Genomic DNA, 20,029 nt, shown 5'->3' with positions numbered 1-20,029 from the left:
TCAGCCAGCAGTTTAGCTCCATCTGAAACCTCAGTCACCTCAGATCAGATCATCCTCAGTTAAACTGCAGCGGAGCGGCTGGGAGCGGCTTAGGAGGTTCAGAGATGTAAATTCCACAAAATCCTTACACTGTGCAGCTCAGGGCCAGCAAGGCAAAGCATGTGGAGGACTAGATTATGTTTCCCACGAGTATCAGCGGCGTTGTGCACTCCTGGATGTGTGAATGTGTGTCCCCGTAAGGCCAGCACTGCAGCCAATCATGGAGCTCACGTACTGGCATGAGACACACAAAAAAATACTTTGCATCACACTCAACTCGCTTTTGTGCAGGAAGGGTTGGTTTATCTGCTTGTTGTCTATACTATATGCATACGGGTACATGGAATTATGCGTGTACATGTGTGAAAACACAATACTGGTTGTGGCCTGCTGAACAATGAATCAGAATTACAGAGAGAATCTCCAAGTTAAGATTTTAAGAATTGTCTCATTAATTCTTTACATTCACAATTTTTTGAATATCAAAGAATAAAGAAAAACAAATGATTTGGGATGTGTTGGTTACATGGACAAAAAAAATGAAAAATGGTACATGATGGTACAAAAGTTGTCACTGGGGCGGTACCTTTTCAGTTTGGACCTAAAAGGTACCTCAAAGGTACATATCTATATATAAATGGTACAACTTTGTATCTTTTTTCTGAGAGTGTGTTTCAAAATGGGCAAAACACTTAATGGACAAAATAATTTGGCAAAAAAAGCAAACCACAGCATATTAGGGAATCTGGGTTTTATTTGAATATACAAAAAAAAATGCATAGTAAAACAAAAAAACTCACAAGTAATAAAGCATGCATTGAGCAACATGATCTCACGAAAATTTGTGTTATAGTCACAAAAAATTGTATTCATTTATTCGTGTCCATGGCACAAAATTGAGCTTTTTTGTCTATTTCTTGTCATTCAGCACAAATTTATACAAATAGTTTTTCGTGTCCGTGGCACAACTTTCTTTTTCATGTCATCTTATGTATTGTTTTCTCTTTTTTCCCCTATTTTTAAATCATTGTCGCTTGGGGTTTTTATTGTTTTATTGTTTTATTAGGATTAGATGGGTTGGAGTTAGATTTGGGGTTTGGGTTAGGTTGTACTTTTATGTATTGGTTTGTTACATGTTTTTCATCCACTTTTAAAACTATTCTCGCCTGGAGTTGGGGTTATAGTTGGGGTTTGCGTTAGGATGTCTAAAAATGTAACAGAAAGTGATTCTAGCCCCAAGTGACAATGGTAAGGAAATAGGGAAAAACTATGAGAAAATTATTCATTTATTTGTGTCCATGGCACAAAATCCACAAAATTCAGCTTTTTTGTCTATTTCTTGTCATTCAGCACAAATTTATACAAATAGTTTTTCGTGTCCGTGGCACAACTTTCTTTTTCATGTCATCTTATGTATTGTTTTCTCTTTTTTCCCCTATTTTTAAATCATTGTCGCTTGGGGTTGGAGTTAGATTTGGGGTTTGGGTTAGGTTGTACTTTTATGTATTGGTTTCTACATGTTTTTCATCCACTTTTAAAACTATTCTCGCTGGAGTTGGGGTTAGAGTTGGGGTTTGCGTTAGGATGTCTAAAAATGTAACATAAAGTGATTCTAACCCCATCCCCAAGTGACAATGGTAAGGAAATAGGAAAAAACTATGAGAAAATTATTCATTTATTCGTGTCCATGGCACAAAATCCACAAAATTCAGCTTTTTTGTCTATTCAGCACAAATTTATACAAATAGTTTTGCGTGTCCATGGCACAACTTTCTTTTTCATGTCATCTTATGTATTGTTTTCTCTTTTTTCCCTATTTTTAAATAATTGTAGCTTGGGGTTGGGGTTAGATTTGGGGTTGGATGTACTTTTATGTATTGGTTTCTACATGTTTTTCATCCACTTTTAAAACTATTCTCGCCTGGAGTTGGGGTTAGAGTTGGGGTTTGCGTTAGGATGTCTAAAAATTTAACAGAAAGTGATTCTAACCCCAACCCCAAGTGACAATGGTAAGAAAATAGGAAAAAACTATGAGAAAACAATACATAAAATGAAAAAGAAAGAAAGTCGTGCCACCAACTTAATTTATAGAAATTTGTGATACGAAAAGACATTTGTGCTCAAGGCGCGAAAAAAAGCTGAAGTTCGTGCCATGGACACAAATAAATTAAACAGATTTTTGTGACTATAACACGACTTGCTGTAAGATCAGTCTGCACTGACAACAATTTTATCGTTTTTTTATATTTGTTGATCCTCTTTTGTGGTTTTATTTTGTAGTCATTGTCCTGGGCTATGTCTTTATAAACTTTGCATGTGTTATTTAAGTACAAACCTCCTTAAATTCCCAAAGCTGAGCTAAACACACCAATGCAACATACAAATACAATTTTAATGCATCTTTAACAACGTATTTAAAAAAAGAGCAAAGAAGTAAATTGTTCAAATTTGGACATTTTACCATTGCTGTATATACAGTATGTTTAAATGTGAATATCTCATATTGGAGGATGCTGGTATGAAACCTCTATACTCTTGAAGAGTTTTCAAGTGTGTATTGTTTTTCCATGCAGACCCCAATGTTCAATGGTAACATATTATCAAATCAAAACTTTTCTCTTTTCTGATACTTCCACCTCTTCCAAACAAGAACTATCTTGGAATTGTGTGCAACTTTTTCCTTGTGCTCAAGTCTCTTCTTTTTCCCCCTTTGCGATGTTCTTGCCTGTCAAGCTGTATTAGTGTCCGCTCAAAATAAGTCATTTAGAGGAACCTTAGCTGAGTAGCCTCTGAACCCCATTAAAAGCCTCAAACTCCGAGCCCAGAAGCCTTTGTCTCTTCAGCCTGCAGGATTAGTGGAGATTTGCTTCTATGGAAAAAAAAGTATTTATTTCATGGCACTTTCATGATGAAACCTGGCCAAAGCTGTGTTGGCTAGAAGGATTAGAGCCACACAAAGGCGCTGGTTGTGTGTGACCCCCCATCCCTGAAACCACCACCCCAATGCCATGCTCTCCCCAAACTTTAAATACACACCAGCCCTACCTCATCACCCCTGCCTCAATATGTAATGAGAGCTGCTTTTTCATCTCCAACCCACTAAAATTGCTCTCCGGCTTTACCCCGACCTCTCACGCCAGCTTTAAAGAGGTGGATCAGGAATTTTCTCATCACCTCTTAACATTCAAATGTTTATTTACACTGTTGTAATTGGATGCAACTCTTTAATTTGTCTTAGTGCAGAGCTGTAGGCAAGATTAAAGCTTTGAAGGTCCAGTTTGTAGAGTTTAAGAGGTTTAGGTAAAGTGTCCAAGTGGATCCATTTACACAGACACAGATTAGTGGCATTAAAACACAAACCAGTATAGACCTGACTTTAAAAGCTTGATAATAAATGCATAAAACTGCTTATTACTTATTCAGTTTATTTATTAACATGTTAAACAAACAGCAAATTTAAACAGAATCTATAAATCAAGAAAAAGATATCCACACACTTGAATTAATATTACAAGCCTTTTGAGCTGATATTGATAGCTTAAGTGTGACATGTAAGGGATGCTTAACATCATATGTTTTAGGCAAAATTGTGTTTTTTTGTAGAGCTGGGCAAAGATTAATCGCGATTAATCGCATACAAAATAAAAGTGAATTTTTGCCTAATATATGTGTGTACTGTGTAATTATTATTATGTATATTTAAACACACATATACATATACACATTTCAGAATTTTTTTATTTATATATCCATTTTATTGTTAATATATAATATAAAATATATAAAAAAAAAGTAAATAAATATATATATATATATACACATTTAAATGTTTCTTAAATAAATACATGATTGTGTGTGTAATTATATATACAATACATAATAATTACACACAGCACTCATATATTATGCAAAAATCACTTTTATTTTGTATGCGATTAATCGCGATTAATCTTTGCCCATAATGAATGAGATTCAATTTGTGAGCATTGATGAAAATGTGTTACTGTTTAGAGTCTAGAAAGAGCAACTTAAATGAGAAAATTGGACCATTACAAACAACTAATTTTGAGTCTGAGTGAACAACTTTGCTGTTTTATGGTGTAAAATCCGCTTTATGAGTAAAAGTTTTTATTTTGTTTCTATTGACTTTCTAAAGCTGCCACTAACTCAAAGCTTTTTAATATGATTTGGATTGGTTTTAAGCTACAGGGGGGTCACTAGAAAAGGACAGAGGGGGTTCATTTAGCCTTTTCACAGGTTTTGTTTACAGGTCCTGTTTAACAGATGCTGGTGTGAGGAGCAGAATGCTCTCCCTTTCATTAATTACTTATCAATAGTGGAAATGTGTATTGACAAGCGCCTGTCAAGTGAAGAGCTTTGTAGTTGTCAGTTATCCAAGAGAGCCGCTTAACTAAGAGGCCCCTCGGACATTTGCCCGGATCGATCCCAGAGCAGCACAATTGACTCTCCGGGCATCTCTGTGTGGACGGGAGTGTGCAAGGGGGGCCGTAGGAGAAGCTAAAGACTTCTTCATATGGGGAAATCGATGTGCCTAGCTTGGCCTCTGACCCCACGCAGTGAGGCTCCGGGAACTTAAGGTCAGCGGCACGGTTAAAGCTCCAGTACCAGATATTCTCAAAAGAGCTCACAAGCACAAAAACTATCGAACTCCAAGATGTTAAAAATAAAAAACTGAACAGACTGCATAAAAGGCTAACCAGACTTTAATCCTGATAATGGACTGAACCTCAAAACTACAGGAGGGAAAAGAATTAGATAAAAAGACCAGAAGAACATTTTGAAAAGTTACTTCACACCAGTATGAGAGCTCAATAAAATTGATCAATACTGGAAAATAATGTCAAAATATGTACCCCAGTTGTCATTGTGGCAGCACCCTTTAAAAAGGTCCTATCATTGGAAACAGATATGTATACATTTGGTACCAATATGTGCCTTTGAGAAACTAATTAAAGAGTTCATATTAATACCTCTGAGGCCAAATTGTGATGGCTAGACTTTTCCAAGTGGTCTGTTCCTGGTCTACACTGGTCAGTACCTATCAAAAGTGGTCCAAGGAAGGAACAGCGGTGAACCAACGGCAGGGTCATATAGGTGGCCAAGGCTTATTTATGCACTTGAGGTGCAAAGGCTGGCCCAACCTTTATAAAAATTAACCATGGTTTTACTAGAGTTAAAAACATGGAGATCTGGTGACTGTGGGGGCCATTTTAGTACAGTGAACTTATTGTCATGTTCAAGAAACCAATTTGAAATGATTCGAGCTTTGTGACATGGGCATTATCCTGCTGGAAGTAGCCATCAGAGGAAGGGAACATGGTGGTCATAAAGGGATGGACATGGTCAGAAACAATGCTCAGGTAGGCTGTGGCATTTAAACGATACCCATTTGGCACTAAGGGGTCTAAAGTGTGCCAAGAAAACATCCCCCACACCATTACACCACCACCAGCAGCCTGCACAGTGGTAACAAGGCATAATGGATCCATGTTCTCATTCTTTTTACGCCAAATTCTGACTCTACCTTCTGAATGTCTCAATAGAAATGGAGACTCATCAGACCAGGCAACATTTTTCCAGTCTTCAACTGTCCAATTTTGGTGAGCTTGTGCAAATTGTAGCCTCTTTTTCCTATTTGTAGTGGAGATGAGTGGTACCCGATGGGGTCTTCTGCTGTTGTAGCCCATCCTCCTTAAGGTTGTGCGTGTTGTGGCTTCACAAATGCTTTGCTGCATACCTCGGTTGTAACGAGTGGTTATTTCAGTTAAAGTTGCTCTTCTATCAGCTTGAATCAGTCGACCCATTCTCCTCTGACCTCTAGCCTCAACAAGACATTTTCACCCACAGGACTGACTGCTGCATACTGGATGTTTTTCCCTTTTCACACCATTCTTTGTAAACCCTGGAAATGGTTGTGCGTGAAAATCCCAGTAACTGAGCAGATTGTGAAATACTCAGACCGGCACCAACAACCCTGCCACACTTAAATCACCTTTTTTTTTTCAATTCTAACATTCAGTTTGGAGTTGTTCAGGAGATTGTCCTGACCATGACCACACCCCTAAATGCATTGAAGCAACTGCCATGTGATTGGTTGATTAGATAATTGCATTAATGAGAAATTGAACAGGTGTTCTTAATAATCCTTTAGGTGAGTTTACATACATACAAATGTAAGAGCTGTCCAAACTGAAAACATCTTAAAATACATCAGTGCCCTTTTTTTTGCCACAAAAAGTACACAAGTAATGTTTTTAGTAAGGCATGATTGTTAAAACTAGTTATATTTCCTAATTTAACTAAGGCCTATAGTCCTTTTGAACATTTGAAGTGGATCAAAAAAGTTCATTACATTAACATAACATTTTAAGTGTGATTTTAGTTAACCAAATTATATTTAGGTCAGCTTTAGGCTTTGCATTATTCAGAGTTTTATTCAAAGAAGTGCATTCGAAGAATAATTTTTGATCGGTTTTTGTGTTCTCTGGGAATCAATACTTCCATAGTGTACTTAAAGTCCTCTATTTTTGTGCACTAATTTTAATATTTAATAATTTAGTACTTAATATACTAAAAATTCTTCTTTAGTACTTCTTAAAGGGATAGTTAACCAAAAAATGAAAAATCTGTCAACATTTACTCACTCTCATGTTGTCACGAACCCACATAAATTTCTTTGTTCGGATGAACCCAAAGGAAGATATTTTGAGAAATGTTTGTAACCAAAATCATTTGTGAACCCCATTCACTTCCATACTAGGATAAAAGAATACTATGAAAGTAAATGGGGAAATGTTTGTAACCAAACCGGTCGTGGACCCCATTTACTTCCATAGTATTCTTTTATCCTAGTATGGAAGTGAATGGGGTTCACAAATGATTTTGGTTACAAACATTTATCAAAATATCTTCCTTTGGGTTCATCTGAACAAAGAAATGTATGCGGGTTTGTAACAACATGAGAACGAGTAAATAATGATTTTTCTTTTTTGGGTTAACTATCCCTTTAAGATAATCTTAAAAACATCAAAGTGTACTTCTCTGTGCAATTTTGAGACACCATGAAAATGAACTAAAATGCGCTAAAAATATATTTAAAAAAATGTATTTAGGCACAACTTGTAGTAAACTTGAACCCACCTTTGTATGAAAGTCGGGTTCATGTTTAAAACAAGTGTTAACTAAATAATTTTTTAAATACATAGATATGCTAAAAGCGCATTTTAATTTATATTCATGGTGTCTCAAAATACTATAGCACAAATAAGTAAATAATCTTATGAACATCTTAAGAAAACTTAAGAAGATTTTTTAGTATATTAAGTACAAAATTTGTGCTGAAAATCAAGCACTATAAGAACATTATGGAAGTGTACTTAGAAAACTGCATCAACAATTCATATACCTTAAACCTTTCGAAACACATCATGTTTACAACTTTAATTAAAAACTGATAAACCTGGTATGGTTTACCCAATAATAGCAATTACAGAGGCTGTTTTTTGGTAATGGCCTGCTCACTAAAGAGGCCACAACTAACAGGCCTGACAGACCTTCAGCAGTCAAAAGTGACGAGAGGGGAGATAGATCGAACTTGATAATGAAGAAAACTTTAAGCTGTTTCGCCACACATACTCAAAGCTTTAAATCACTCAATAAACACAGCAAGTCTCCCCACCTCCCAGACATTGTGCCAGATATTGATCCTGCCTTACTTTTTAATACCTGGGGTCCCCTTAAAGACCAGGACTACAACATGAGAAGGCTGGGGGCCAGGGTAAACACATGGGCCTGGGGGGAAGAGGGATTCAATAGACCTTCCCGCTGTCCTTCTCCGGGCCTTTTGTGTGATTTTGTTGTCCGAGAAAACAGCTGCTGAAGAGAGGGCTCTTAGTCAGGCATCTGCTGAAAGGGTCTCATATATATAGACGTAAAAAATAACTCGAGTGAGTGGGGTGAAGTGGAACAGACAGTTGGGATAGATGAAAGATTAAAGAATCCATGCTTGACATCCATGCACATTTAGAAATTCACTTGGGCACCTGTGCATTAAGTAATAAACCCAATATAAGCACTCAAAGAGGTTTTAACTTTAACCACTTCAAGACAAACTGTGCAGTGAATGTCCATAATAAATAAAGTAAAGGCGAACACTACACAATTATAAACAACTTTTAAAATAAAAAATTGTATTTTTTATTTACAAGTTTTAAAAAATAAAACTAACAGCTACAAAGTAATTTACACAGCCTATTTACAGCTTATTGTTTTAATATCAGTCCAAAACACTGTACAACTTTAAAACTTTTTCGGTGCAAAGCGTTTAATATTGTATTTTTTCTAATGCTAAAAAACTTCCGTGACATTTAGGCTTAATTCACAAAGTATTGCATTGTATAGCTGAATCTATCTAAACAAAAAATTGATTTAATCGAATCAAATTAACATTTGTTTATTTATTCATTTTAAATTGTCCTGTTGGTTCGTGAATGTTCTGAACAATCCATAGCAAACTGTAAACAAACAAACTGTCCAAAAAGTGAAGTACTAATTTTAGTACAAACAATAATACTAAGTCTGGTTTACAAGGCATTGGTTCATGAATGACAAACTTTAAATGAATAGTTCACTCAAAATGAAAATTCTGTCATCTTTTACGTGTTGTCGTACATCTGTATGAATTTCTTTTTTTCTGATGAACACAAAAAAGAAATTTGATCAATGATCATAAGCACACCGCTGGTGGAAACTATTGACTTTTAAAGTAGGATAAACAGCACAGAGTTCCCATTGAATTCCATAGGATTTGTTTTTCCTACTATGGGTTCCACCAGCTGTGTGCTTATCATCATTTTTACATTTCTACTTGTGTTCAGAAGAAAAGAAACTCATACAGGTCTAGAACAACATGAGGGTGAGTAAATTAAGACAGAATTTTAATTTTTGGGTGAAATATCCCTTAAAGTAATTTACTAGATAGGTAGCAGTTCAGTTAATTCCTATACATTATTAAAGAGGAAGTGACATTGCATCAGTGCTCAAAAATGATTTCAAGTATAGTGGATTTAATATGCAAATAAATCCCAAAATTGATAACCACAGACATCCATAGAGTGCAACACATTCATTCACACGCCTGCAGCCACATCATAACAAAAATGATCAAATCGTTGATGATTTGGAAGAAGAGTCTTTGAAACATAAAATACTGATGATATGACAGAGACGTTTATCAAAAAATATAGAATACTTCTTTTAACTTAACAAAAGGCCAATCAAAATCTACCAAACTAATGTCCATCTTTTCAACAAGTTCTCAATTTTAAACTGAAAATGGCAACGAGGGCCATAACGTGGTTTCTTGAGAATAAATACGAGTTAGGGTTGCTACTTTCACAGATTGTGTTGATAGGAAACAAGCTCTGGTTGCTGGGCTTTGCCATCTATGACATCACCACAGATCACCTCCCCATGACGATCTTTCTCCGTGCCACAGCATTAATGTGACGCAAGCGCCGTTCAGCCTGTTGCATAGAGCTTTACTAACTCTTTTCTCAATGTCAGTCTGTTCGTCAAAAATCCTTTTGGGTTATGACCTTTGAAAACGGAGGTCATCTCTTCACCTTTGCATCCTCTTTAAGCTTCCATACCATGAGCTCCATGCAGGCCCGGGCATCCTCACTGGAGTCGTGGCCACCCACTGTCAACATAAAGTCACACACATACAGTGTCTGTTATTTAAAACCATCTTCTTAAATCGAAAGCATGTGTCCTTTTGGCATTTTATGCTGACAAATCTTGCTACCTTAAAACAAAAAAAAGAAGCACATTGTAACACAGTGGCGGCTCGTGACTGCTCATCTGAGGGGCGCAAATTCAAATATGTGTTTGTTGCATCATGTGAACCATGTGCATCATGTGTTTTGTCAAAATAAGTGCCTGCTGAACACGCGTCAAACCCGTTTATGATAAAAGATACGCTCACATTCACAAAATACACGCAAGAAACTCCCTTAACAGTAAACGTGAGCGTCTCTTTTATCATAAACCCTTTAGACGCAGCACGCATTTATTTTGACAAGACACGTGATGCACATAGGATCTCTCGATGCGCCGAACACATATTTTGAAATTACCAACCTCGCTTCGAACACCCTCGAAAAAATACAGTCACCGGCCGCCACTGTCGTAAAATTTTGTTGATGAATCTGGGTCTGTATAAGACCGTTTAAATTAAATTTTACACAAAAAGTTATTTTTTTACATTTATATTTAGCATAACACTATAAGTAAACTATTCACAACTGAGGGCAGCTTTTTGTTTAAACTAAATTTGAAGTATTAGGTTCCCCCAAAAATGAAAATCATTTTTCAAAATCATCATTTACTCATCTACAAATTGTGACAAATCTGTTTACATTTATTTTTTGCTGGACACACAGGAAGATATTTGTAATCAAGCAGGAAACAGGAGCACCATTGATTTTTATAGTAGGAAATATGGAAGTCAATGGAAGTCAATGTTTGGTTACAAACATTTCTTAAATATCTTCCTTTAAAATGTATACAGGTTTGTAACAACTTGAGGGTAAGTAAATGATGACTATCCCTTTAAAATATGTGTTTTTTTTTTACAAAAAATGATTGTTAACTTCTTTATAGACAATAATACAGGGTATGAAAATGGTAGTTTTTGAATTAAAGCAATGCAAAATAACAATTTAGTTGAAAACATGCTTAATTGTCACAATCATAAAATCACACTAGAAAAAGCACAGGGTAAAATTCTTACCACTATCCTGTATGATGCGTTTAAGATGGTCAGCCATAAGGTTACGCAAGGCACGTTTGTAGGGCAGACCCAAACGATGAGGAAACACAATGGCTGTGTCTACAACAGTGCTGTGAATGAGCTACAAAACAGAGAGCATATAGGGGGAAAACAGAAAGAGAAAATTAACAAAGTCATTCATTAAAAGAATGAATGTTTTGGATGAAAACTTGTTTTTCTTAGCCTGACTTATATCTTACAAGTCAATATGATCTGGCTGCGTAATATTTGGTACAGTTTTCTGAGACTGACCTTAAGAGCAAAGAGATCACTCTCAAGACTGTGTCCCATCAGAATGGACTCGGCACTAAACATGCTAAGAAGCACAGCCTGAACGTCTCTCAGAGTAATGGTGGTGTTCTGCAGATCTTCCTGCGTCACTCCTGAGAACCTGAACGTGTACGTATATAACAGGAGCAGATTTAAAGGAACGGTTCACATAAATATTAAAATTCTGGTCAATTGAAATGATACTGTGAATCAGGTTCATACCGCGTGTTGTAATCCACTACTTTGCTAGCCGGCTTGACAAACGTGTCATACACAACCTTGAGGTCAGCATTAATGACAGTCACCCTGGTCAGCTCCAAGCCTTGCTTTGTGTAGCACTGCAAGAGAAGTATAAGGATGAAATCACATTAACTTGTTGTTCTTGTTTGAAACAAGTTATTTATTAGAATAACAGATTAACTTATCCATCCACAATTGCATTTAAGCAGACTGTTTCTTTCTAGACAAAAGCTTTTTTTACTTAAAGCAATACTTCAGACAAATAACAAAATTACCCCATGATTTACCCCATCATTTTTGAGACGAGCACATTTGGAGTTATTTTAGTAAATGTCCGTGCTCTTCCAAGCTTGTAATGGTAAAAACAGGGATCAGGAAACATTGTGTAACACAAAAAGTGCATTCATGCTTCACAGAGGTAATCCACACACCTCCAATGGGTTAATAAAGGTCTTCTGCTGGTGATCGATGTGATTTTGTAATTAAAAATTTGATAAAACTTTATTAAGTGTAATAACTAGCTTCTGGTAACAACGCCATCTTGAACTCACGCAAGGACATTTACTAAAATAACTCCAAATGTGCTCGTCTGGAAGATAATGGACAAATGTATCTTTGCTTAACTCATTCCCCACCAGCCTTTATTGTTTTAAGTTTTCCACCAGCATTTTTGTGATTTTCATAAAAGTTTCACAAAATGCCTTTCAGGAAAATTTTCTTCTAAAAATATATAAACATACAAATATCTCAAATGAAAGAACAGACCCTTTGCTTTCAAACAAACAATAAACAAACAAAGAAAACAGGAAAAAACGTTTCATCCTATTTTTATGTTTTTCTCTGTTTATAAACTCTTAAATATGGGTATTTTTCTTCAAAAAATTTGTTAAGGAATTTTGTTAGACATCAGATTCAGAACGATTATCAAAACATTTAAACGAGGTGTAAAATTAATAAATAATGTTTTGCTTCAGTTTTATTATAAATTGGGTAAGTGACATCTAGTGGATAATCGCAGTATTACAGATTACCAGTAAAACTCATCAGAAACATGTTTTTTTTTCAGGCAAATGCAGGCCCGGATTGGCCATAGGGAGGACCGGGAGAATTCCCGGTGGGCCGGTCTGTTTTGTCCAAGGCGGACGGTTGCTGTCTATAGGCTGCCAGCACTTATCCAGCCGCATTTGCGTAATTTGCCCGCTTTAAAAATGTTAACGCAGGACACGTGGTTTTCTTGTGTTTTCCAAAGCGCTTGCCTGTGAACACGAGTTTAGTTTCAGACACGTCTATATTTGAGTGAGCTTGCCGCACGTCTAGATGCGCGACCTGATACGAACGGCCACTAAAAAGAAAAGAATACAAATCGTATTTTTTTTTAATCTAAGTCATAGATGCAATAATGAATGGTTTATGAATAGTCATTATTATTCATCGTCTATTGATAACAAAGATCTATTTGATGCAAAACTCACCAGTTTATTCAAAAAGTTTAATATAAATATAATGTTTTTTCCCAAGTAAAACAAAAATGTGAAAGTCCATTAAAGCAACACTATGTAGTTTTTTTACCTTTAAATAATGTCTCTAAAATTATTTCAGTGATAGAACAACTTTTAACTGGACAAATTGTACTGTTGCTGCAACCTGAGCAGCCTCCTAGCTGCTACAAGCTCACTCTGAAAGTGGCAGTGGAGGGTAGGAAACACAGCCCCGCCCCTCCTCCTGCCTGCAGAAGAGTGTCTGATACCAGGCACTGTTGCGCTTTTCAACCACATGGGGGAGCTGTAAGTCATTTTTACATGGAAACTACATAGTGTTGCTTTAAGTATTTGTTATTATGTTATTTGGCAATGTACATGATCTAAGTACTAAAAATTAAGATAAGGATTTTTATATTTCCATCTGTTTCCTCTGCATACTTGATAAATCTTGTTTGTGTATTGCACATCATAAACTTTTTAGGAGTTTCTAAACAGGTAATCTTAAGACCCACCATTTTTTTTTTTATTGAAATATAGGGGAAAACACAAACACATTTCTTCCCTTTTAGTAGTTTTTGAATACGTTTAATTGAATAATATTAAAATACCTTTTGATAGGGCTGCACGATTATAGCAAAAATCATAATTGTTTAGAGTACTGTATTTGCAATGATTTGGAAATTATATATTTAAAAAAATACAATGAATTGCAAGGCTGCAGAGAATAATGCACTATTGCAGACTTAGTAGGCTACTGAAGATTAAATTATATTATTTTAATATAGTCAGTCATGAACTAAAGTGGGCCAGCCTAATAACCTCCAGGGCTGAAAACGAGTCTCACTCCGGCCCTGGGCAAATGTTTTCTCTTAATTGACAACTAAGAGAATGACTCTCACCATCTCGCAGTCCAAAGCGAAAACGCCTCCGTTTCCATCAACAGATAACTGTTTGCTAAAAGTCTTCACAAAACCATCCAAAGACTCTTTACGTCCATCCTGTACATGTTGCTGAAGGAAAACAAAATTAACAAAAATAAGTCTTCTAATATTTCAGCAACCTACATTACCAAACATATTCTTCACTATAATACTGCATGTAAAAAGGATTAAGCTTGCAAAAGGCTACAGTACACCTTAAATTTAACATATTAAATTTAACATTTAAAATACTTCTTCCTATGTCAGTATAATATTAAAAGGAGAACATTCTAATGTTGATCTCTTTGAAAAGTATTAGCAATATGATCACAGTGTGCTTTCTAGGTGCAGATTAATATTCATAAAATCTTTAAATGATAAACAGCCATAATAAACCATCAAACACCATAACCTTGATGTGACTCGAAAAGATCTAGGGCTTATAAATGATGCTTACTTTTGACACTTCACATCCAGGAGAAGCAACGGCCCCAGAACAGCAGTTATAAAGTGTCTCCCAACCTCCTGGAACTGAATGAGACACACACATGCACAACAGCGTTAGGTGTGATGCAAATTTAAAATCTTTAACGTTCAAGTTAAACAGCTGTTGTCATTGCTGAATCTCCTCTGAACGCAAGCTTACCTCTGTTTCTTCGCAGTTTCCCCCAATGGTAAACGCACTCCTCTTTACGCACACAGCTACCATTGGCATTTATCTTGTACTCAGCGCCACATCGACAACAGACTTTGGAAAAAGCTAAGAAACAAAGCCAAGTTAAAAAAAACGTGTAAAATATACCTCAGTGTGATTCAGTGTTGTCAAAAATAATAATGGCTTTGGCAACTTAAGTTTGCAACATTGCATGATAACCAAAACTACAGTATGGTCCAAAAGTGTGATATCACAATGAAATATAAGTTATTAAAAAGGAATTAAAAAGAAGTTTTAGGATTTAAAAGGAATGTTTTGACCCAATTTATTGACTACGTTTTGGACACTATTGTGTACCTCTATTGAAACACACAAGATGCTCTTTTCACAAGCTGCTCAATGTTCCCACTGTATATCAGCTGACAGGGCAATAATATTTTGAGTGTAGTGCCACCTAGTGGTTCATCTGTGTGTTTCAGGAGAACAGACTCCAGACACTGATCTGAAACCACTAAAAGAAAACTCACGGTCATTGTTCTTCTTTTCCGGGAGGTTATAAACCACAGCGTGACCAGAGTTCTCAGGATGTGGTCTGGGGTAGCCATGTTCCTGCAACTGTTCCTCTGTCATAATATACTTCCTCAATTTATTGTAAAGAATGGCACCTAAAACCCAGAATAATACACGATCAACATATACACCCAAGAAGTCGACATCGATTACGTTGTCCACAGTACCTTTAAGACTCAGATCCTGCTGTTTGCCAGAGCGGTTGATGGTGTAGCTCGTTGTGGCAGCGAGCCGTCCACCGAGCATTTCTTCGTGGGACTGAACTTTTCTTTTCACTGATGCTGGTGGGGTCTCTAAAGTAAAAAAAAGACAAAAATGTTTTTGCTAAAATATGTTACAAAAAAATTATACATTTTTATTAAAAATGATTATAATCTTTATATGTACTGATGCAAAAAAAGTAATGTCTAATTGTTGAGCTCTGTAGTTGTGTGTCATACGCACTAAGGGCGGGAGAGACAGGTGTGCTCCTGCTGCGGAGTTTCTTCAGTGTATTCACAGCAACGTTCAGGTAAATGTTTTTACTGGAGCTCCTGTCATACACCACCTTCTCCTCCTCCAAAGCCTAAGAGCAAACAAGTAATCCCCAACATGCATATCAATCCAACCAGCATTCCTCCAGTAATGACATTACAGGCACAAAACTGCATAATGAGACCATTCTCTCCATCATCATGAAAAATGAAATAACGTACCATCTGAAACGCTTCCTGTTCACAGGGACTGAATTTTAGACACTCATCTATGAAGGTGTTGAGGTAACGTTGGCGGACGTTAGTGGGCACCTTGGCCCCAAATTCAGTAGGAATGACAGGCCGCTTCATGGTGGCGCTCTGTAGGAACGGAGTGTAAATTGAGGGCATGCAAAAAGTCAGGGAGAATAAATACGTAAATATTGAATACAGGACAGAGCTTTACACTCATGGTGGGGGTGTGAGCCACTCTTTTCTGCACTGTGGTGGATGTGGTTTTAGACAAGATGCCAACTGATGTATGAGCTTTAACAGAAAGCCGTTCTGTCGCTGCGCTCTTGGGTGACAACACCCGACTGCTGGCATCAGCTGGTCCTAAAAAATGAGATGTGTATGTGTCACATGGCAGCCTTACTGTGAATGAAATACACGTTATTTTTATCATAATAGAGCATAAGTTTGATATTTAAAGGTGTAGGGTTTATAACATTCACTTTTTTATAATTTTATATTTTAGTAACCCCGGACAAAGATTAATCGTGATTAATTGTATACAAAATAAATGTGATTTTTTTTGCATTATATATATATATATATATATATATATATGTGTGTGTGTGTGTGTGTGTGTGTGTGTGTGCTGTGTGTTGTTATTATGTACTGTATATTTAACCACACACGCATAGTCCTATTAGAATTTATTTATTTATATATAATATAGAATATATTAAAATATAAATAAATATATACACACATGTAAATGTTTCTTAAATACATACATGAATGTGTGTGTGTGTGTATTTATATAACCATAATAATTACACACGCTCATATATTATGCAAAAAAATCACTTTTATTTTGTATAGGATTAATCGTGGTTAATCTTTGCCTGGCACTAATTTTTAACATATCATAACATTATTTAAAACAATTGTGTTTATTGTGTAAATGCACGTGTAATGTAGGAGCCCTCTTACCAGATTTTGGGGAGGCCAGGGAGGCATTTGGCCTGTGTGCCACCCGTCGTTTCTCTCCAGACAGCCCCAGTACTGAATTGGCGGTAGCTGTTGCGCTCTTAACTGCGGCTGCCAGCTGTGCCGCCTGCTGCTGTGCCGCCTGCATGCGCTGGAAACAGATCTCCTGCGCTGTGAGCCTGCGCTGTGGCATTGGTGCAGCTTTCAGTGATGCCTCTGACTAAATGAAGAGGATCAATGATTTTACAATTACTTAAATGCAAATCTAAGTATAAACTATTACAGCAGGCTCATCTTCATTCCCAACACTCACTTTTCCTTGAGACTTAAAATGTGAAACTCTCTTTTTCTGGCCAGGAAAGAGAGTAGTTAAAGTGCTTTCCGTTTCATTATCTTCTTCCAGCTGCTCCATTGAAGGCTGAAACATACATGAAAGTGAGAATGTCAGGTGCACCAAAAACAAGTTCAACCGAAACGTTTTGCAACACGTGGGCACAGTAAAAGGTGCCTGCTTTATCAATTTTATATACATGAGTTCATCACTCAAAGGCTGTTGTACCTGCTTGGCTTGCCTCCCTTTGTCTTCTGTCTTCACCTCTTTGGATTCATTAAATATCCGCAGACACTCCTCCATCGGGTCCGAGTCGTACTCCATCTCACCTTGTATGCAGGAGTAGTCCACTGCGTCGTAATCATCATTGCCACCATTATCATCATCAAAATCATCTTCTGATGATGATGCAATGTCAATTTTCCTTGTATTGTTCATGAAGCTTCCCAGTTTGAAAGCAGAAGCCGATTTTCTCACTATCCTCTCATCGTCCTCATCAGCGCTTTCAGCACCGAACAGGTCGACGTGACTTAAGTTCCTCTGTTTGGTCTCTTTTGCCCCTTTTTGATCCGAGCTGCTCGTTTTAATTTTCTCTTTATTGCTGCTGCTGCTGCTCTTCTTTTTGTCTTTGTCTCTGCTGATGCTTTCGTGTCTTCCGTTCTTCTGGTCTTTGAACTTGGTTGGTTCCTTGTCTGTTTTTACAGGTTTGTCAATTTTGGCCTTTTTAGCTTCACTACTCCCTTTGTCTTTATCCCTGTGAGACTGATCACCTTTCACCTTCCCCGGCGTCTTGCTGCTCTTTACCACCGCACCTTCTTTCCGGACCTTCTCCGTAGATCTGCCTTTAGATTTACTGCTCCCCTCCACATGCTTACTTTGGATCTTCTTAATCTTTACGCTCTCCTTACTTGAACTTTTTAATGTTTTGTCCCTGCTTGCACTTTCTTGTTTTTCTTTTTGACTGGCAGTCTTTTTAGGTGATTGTTTCTCATCCTTTTTCGTTTTTTCAGGTTTACTACTTTTCGACAGACTTTTCTTTTTTTCTACTGTCTTAATGTCTGTCCTTTCTACTTCCTCGTCTGATTCGCTCTGGGAAAAACTTTCCTCTGTTTTAGACACCTGCCTGCTTTGTTGTCCCTGTGCGCCGTCTCCTGATGCTTTTTCCGGTTTTAAGCCCACGTTGATCCCCTTGAGCTGCAAGCGGCTCAGGGATGTCGGACGATATTCCGTCCCCGAACTTTCCTCGTCCGATTCTGAGAAACTAGCAGTGTATTTTGGGATGGATGATGACTTTGGTTTCTTTGCCATTGGAACATATTCCTCGTTCTTTTCGTGATTTTCTGTGGGGTAAAATCTCTTTCTTGCCTCTCCATCTGAACATGTCCTCTGTTCTTTAAGAGTCGGCTTAGCGCAGTAGTTCAAAAGAGGGTCGTATTCCATGTCCGTGGAAGGTTTGGAATTATCCAGCGTGTATTTACGCTTGGAGGAGGCTGCTGGGGCTTGAAGGACATAAGTGGATGGCACAGGCAGTTTCTTTTTAACACTTTTTTTAGAGACAACAGTTGGCACATATTCCAAAGCACTAGCATTGTTACTGCTGCTCTCGGAGTCCAATGTGTATTTACTGGAGCGTGGGGTTGGGTTGTATTCAGTTGCTTGGCCCATTTGGTAACTTCCAGGATCGTAGCCCTGATGGGTTGATGCAGCAGTGGGCCTTTGTCTCTTAACAGTGCTAGTGGTGGGCTCATATTCCTGATCTCCAATCCGAGAAAGCTTCTTCTTGTCCCTCTCCATCTCAGTACGAACAGCCTCAATGGCCCTATTGACCAATTCCAGCTCCATGGTGCCCAGATCCACATCCGGACCTGCCGACAGACTTGATGGTGGGTCTCCATTATAATGCTCTCTTGGTCTTACAACCTCTGGACTGAATGGATCATAACCTTGATCTGTCAAAAAATTATATACAGTGAACATATATTAGACAATATCAAAATAATATCAACTCATCCTGGTATCATATCCATGGATAACCAATGCTGGGCTATTATTCATACAAAGTTATAAACATTGCAACATTACACTGATTTTAGCAAATATAACACATTTTGAGACGTTGTTTACAACGATTTTAGATGCGGTGCATTTTATAATTATAGACATGCTGTGTTAAAGTCAATGTACAATGTATTTATCGCTGTACACGTTATACTGACTGACACCAGACCAGTAAAAAGCTTTTGTACAATAAAACGCACTTGACACACAAGAACACGTTCAGTCAAAGCAAACATAACCACAAAGCAATGCCCATTTACCGGTAGGGTTCGCTGAAAGCGGTTTTGTCTTTCCGATGTCGTATATCCCTGAGGAGGCTCGTCTTTGTTTGCTGTGTCTGAAGTGACAGTAGGGTCTACTGCACCCATCTGCACCGGTTTTCCCCTTATTTGTCTCACAATAAAACGGGCAGTCGATCCCACGGAAGAAACCCGTAGACCTCAACATCGCTAGTCATAACCACTCTCACCCTATCTGTCCGATATGTTGCTTTCACTACGCTTCTTTTCATATCCGTGTGTTGCCACTTTCTTTCGGACAACAACAGACTTCCTACGACGCCATATTTTATGAGCGACAACGTGAACGCCAGGCCCCCGGCGCGTCGCGCGTTTTACGTAACACGGTTGACTGAATTATTTGCCTGTGCGGGCATTAAAAATCTGCGTCTTTCTCTCTTTGTTTGATTCACAAAGATGTATTGATTAAAATCACACAGTGGTCATTTATCCCCATGGATGTTTACTTGACTGTGAACTTACTCTCAACTTTTTTAGCCCTTAAGTATCATCAGACTATGTTGAGTAAGTTTTATTTTCGAAGCATGGCCTTGGTGCAAGTGCATGTATCGTAATGCAAGTTTATATGACTGATAAAATATCGTTACATTTTATATATTGTGATTAAATGGAGACCGTGTTCATAATCATTGAGACAACACAGAGAC

At 37.3% G+C, this 20,029-nt stretch overlaps 1 protein-coding gene across 2 annotated transcripts; it reads right to left on the bottom strand.

The window, feature by feature from the left end:
- Positions 1–8,232: 8,232 nt before the first annotated feature.
- Positions 8,233–19,686, bottom strand: rexo1 (REX1, RNA exonuclease 1 homolog). Of its 2 annotated transcripts, none has more exons than XM_073816214.1 (16): positions 19,344–19,686; positions 17,254–18,974; positions 17,008–17,112; positions 16,698–16,914; positions 15,946–16,133; positions 15,723–15,860; positions 15,472–15,592; positions 15,195–15,320; positions 14,985–15,122; positions 14,449–14,562; positions 14,260–14,333; positions 13,782–13,892; positions 11,384–11,499; positions 11,144–11,282; positions 10,853–10,973; positions 8,233–9,760 (listed from the first exon to the last, which is right to left on the bottom strand). In XM_073816214.1, exons 1-16 carry the CDS (start codon positions 19,528–19,530, stop codon positions 9,672–9,674), a joined length of 3,705 nt encoding a protein of 1,234 aa, XP_073672315.1. In that variant the 5' UTR covers positions 19,531–19,686; the 3' UTR covers positions 8,233–9,671. The 2 variants fall into 2 exon arrangements, with proteins under 2 accessions (XP_073672315.1, XP_065102862.1); XM_065246790.2 differs by having other exon boundaries at positions 15,946–16,094.
- Positions 19,687–20,029: the final 343 nt, after the last annotated feature.

The sequence above is a fragment of the Paramisgurnus dabryanus genome, chromosome 11, assembly GCF_030506205.2.
Source record: "Paramisgurnus dabryanus chromosome 11, PD_genome_1.1, whole genome shotgun sequence".
Lineage (NCBI taxonomy): Eukaryota > Metazoa > Chordata > Actinopteri > Cypriniformes > Cobitidae > Paramisgurnus > Paramisgurnus dabryanus.
Note: the sequence above shows the minus strand (reverse complement) of the source record. Positions and strands in the feature narration are given on the sequence as shown.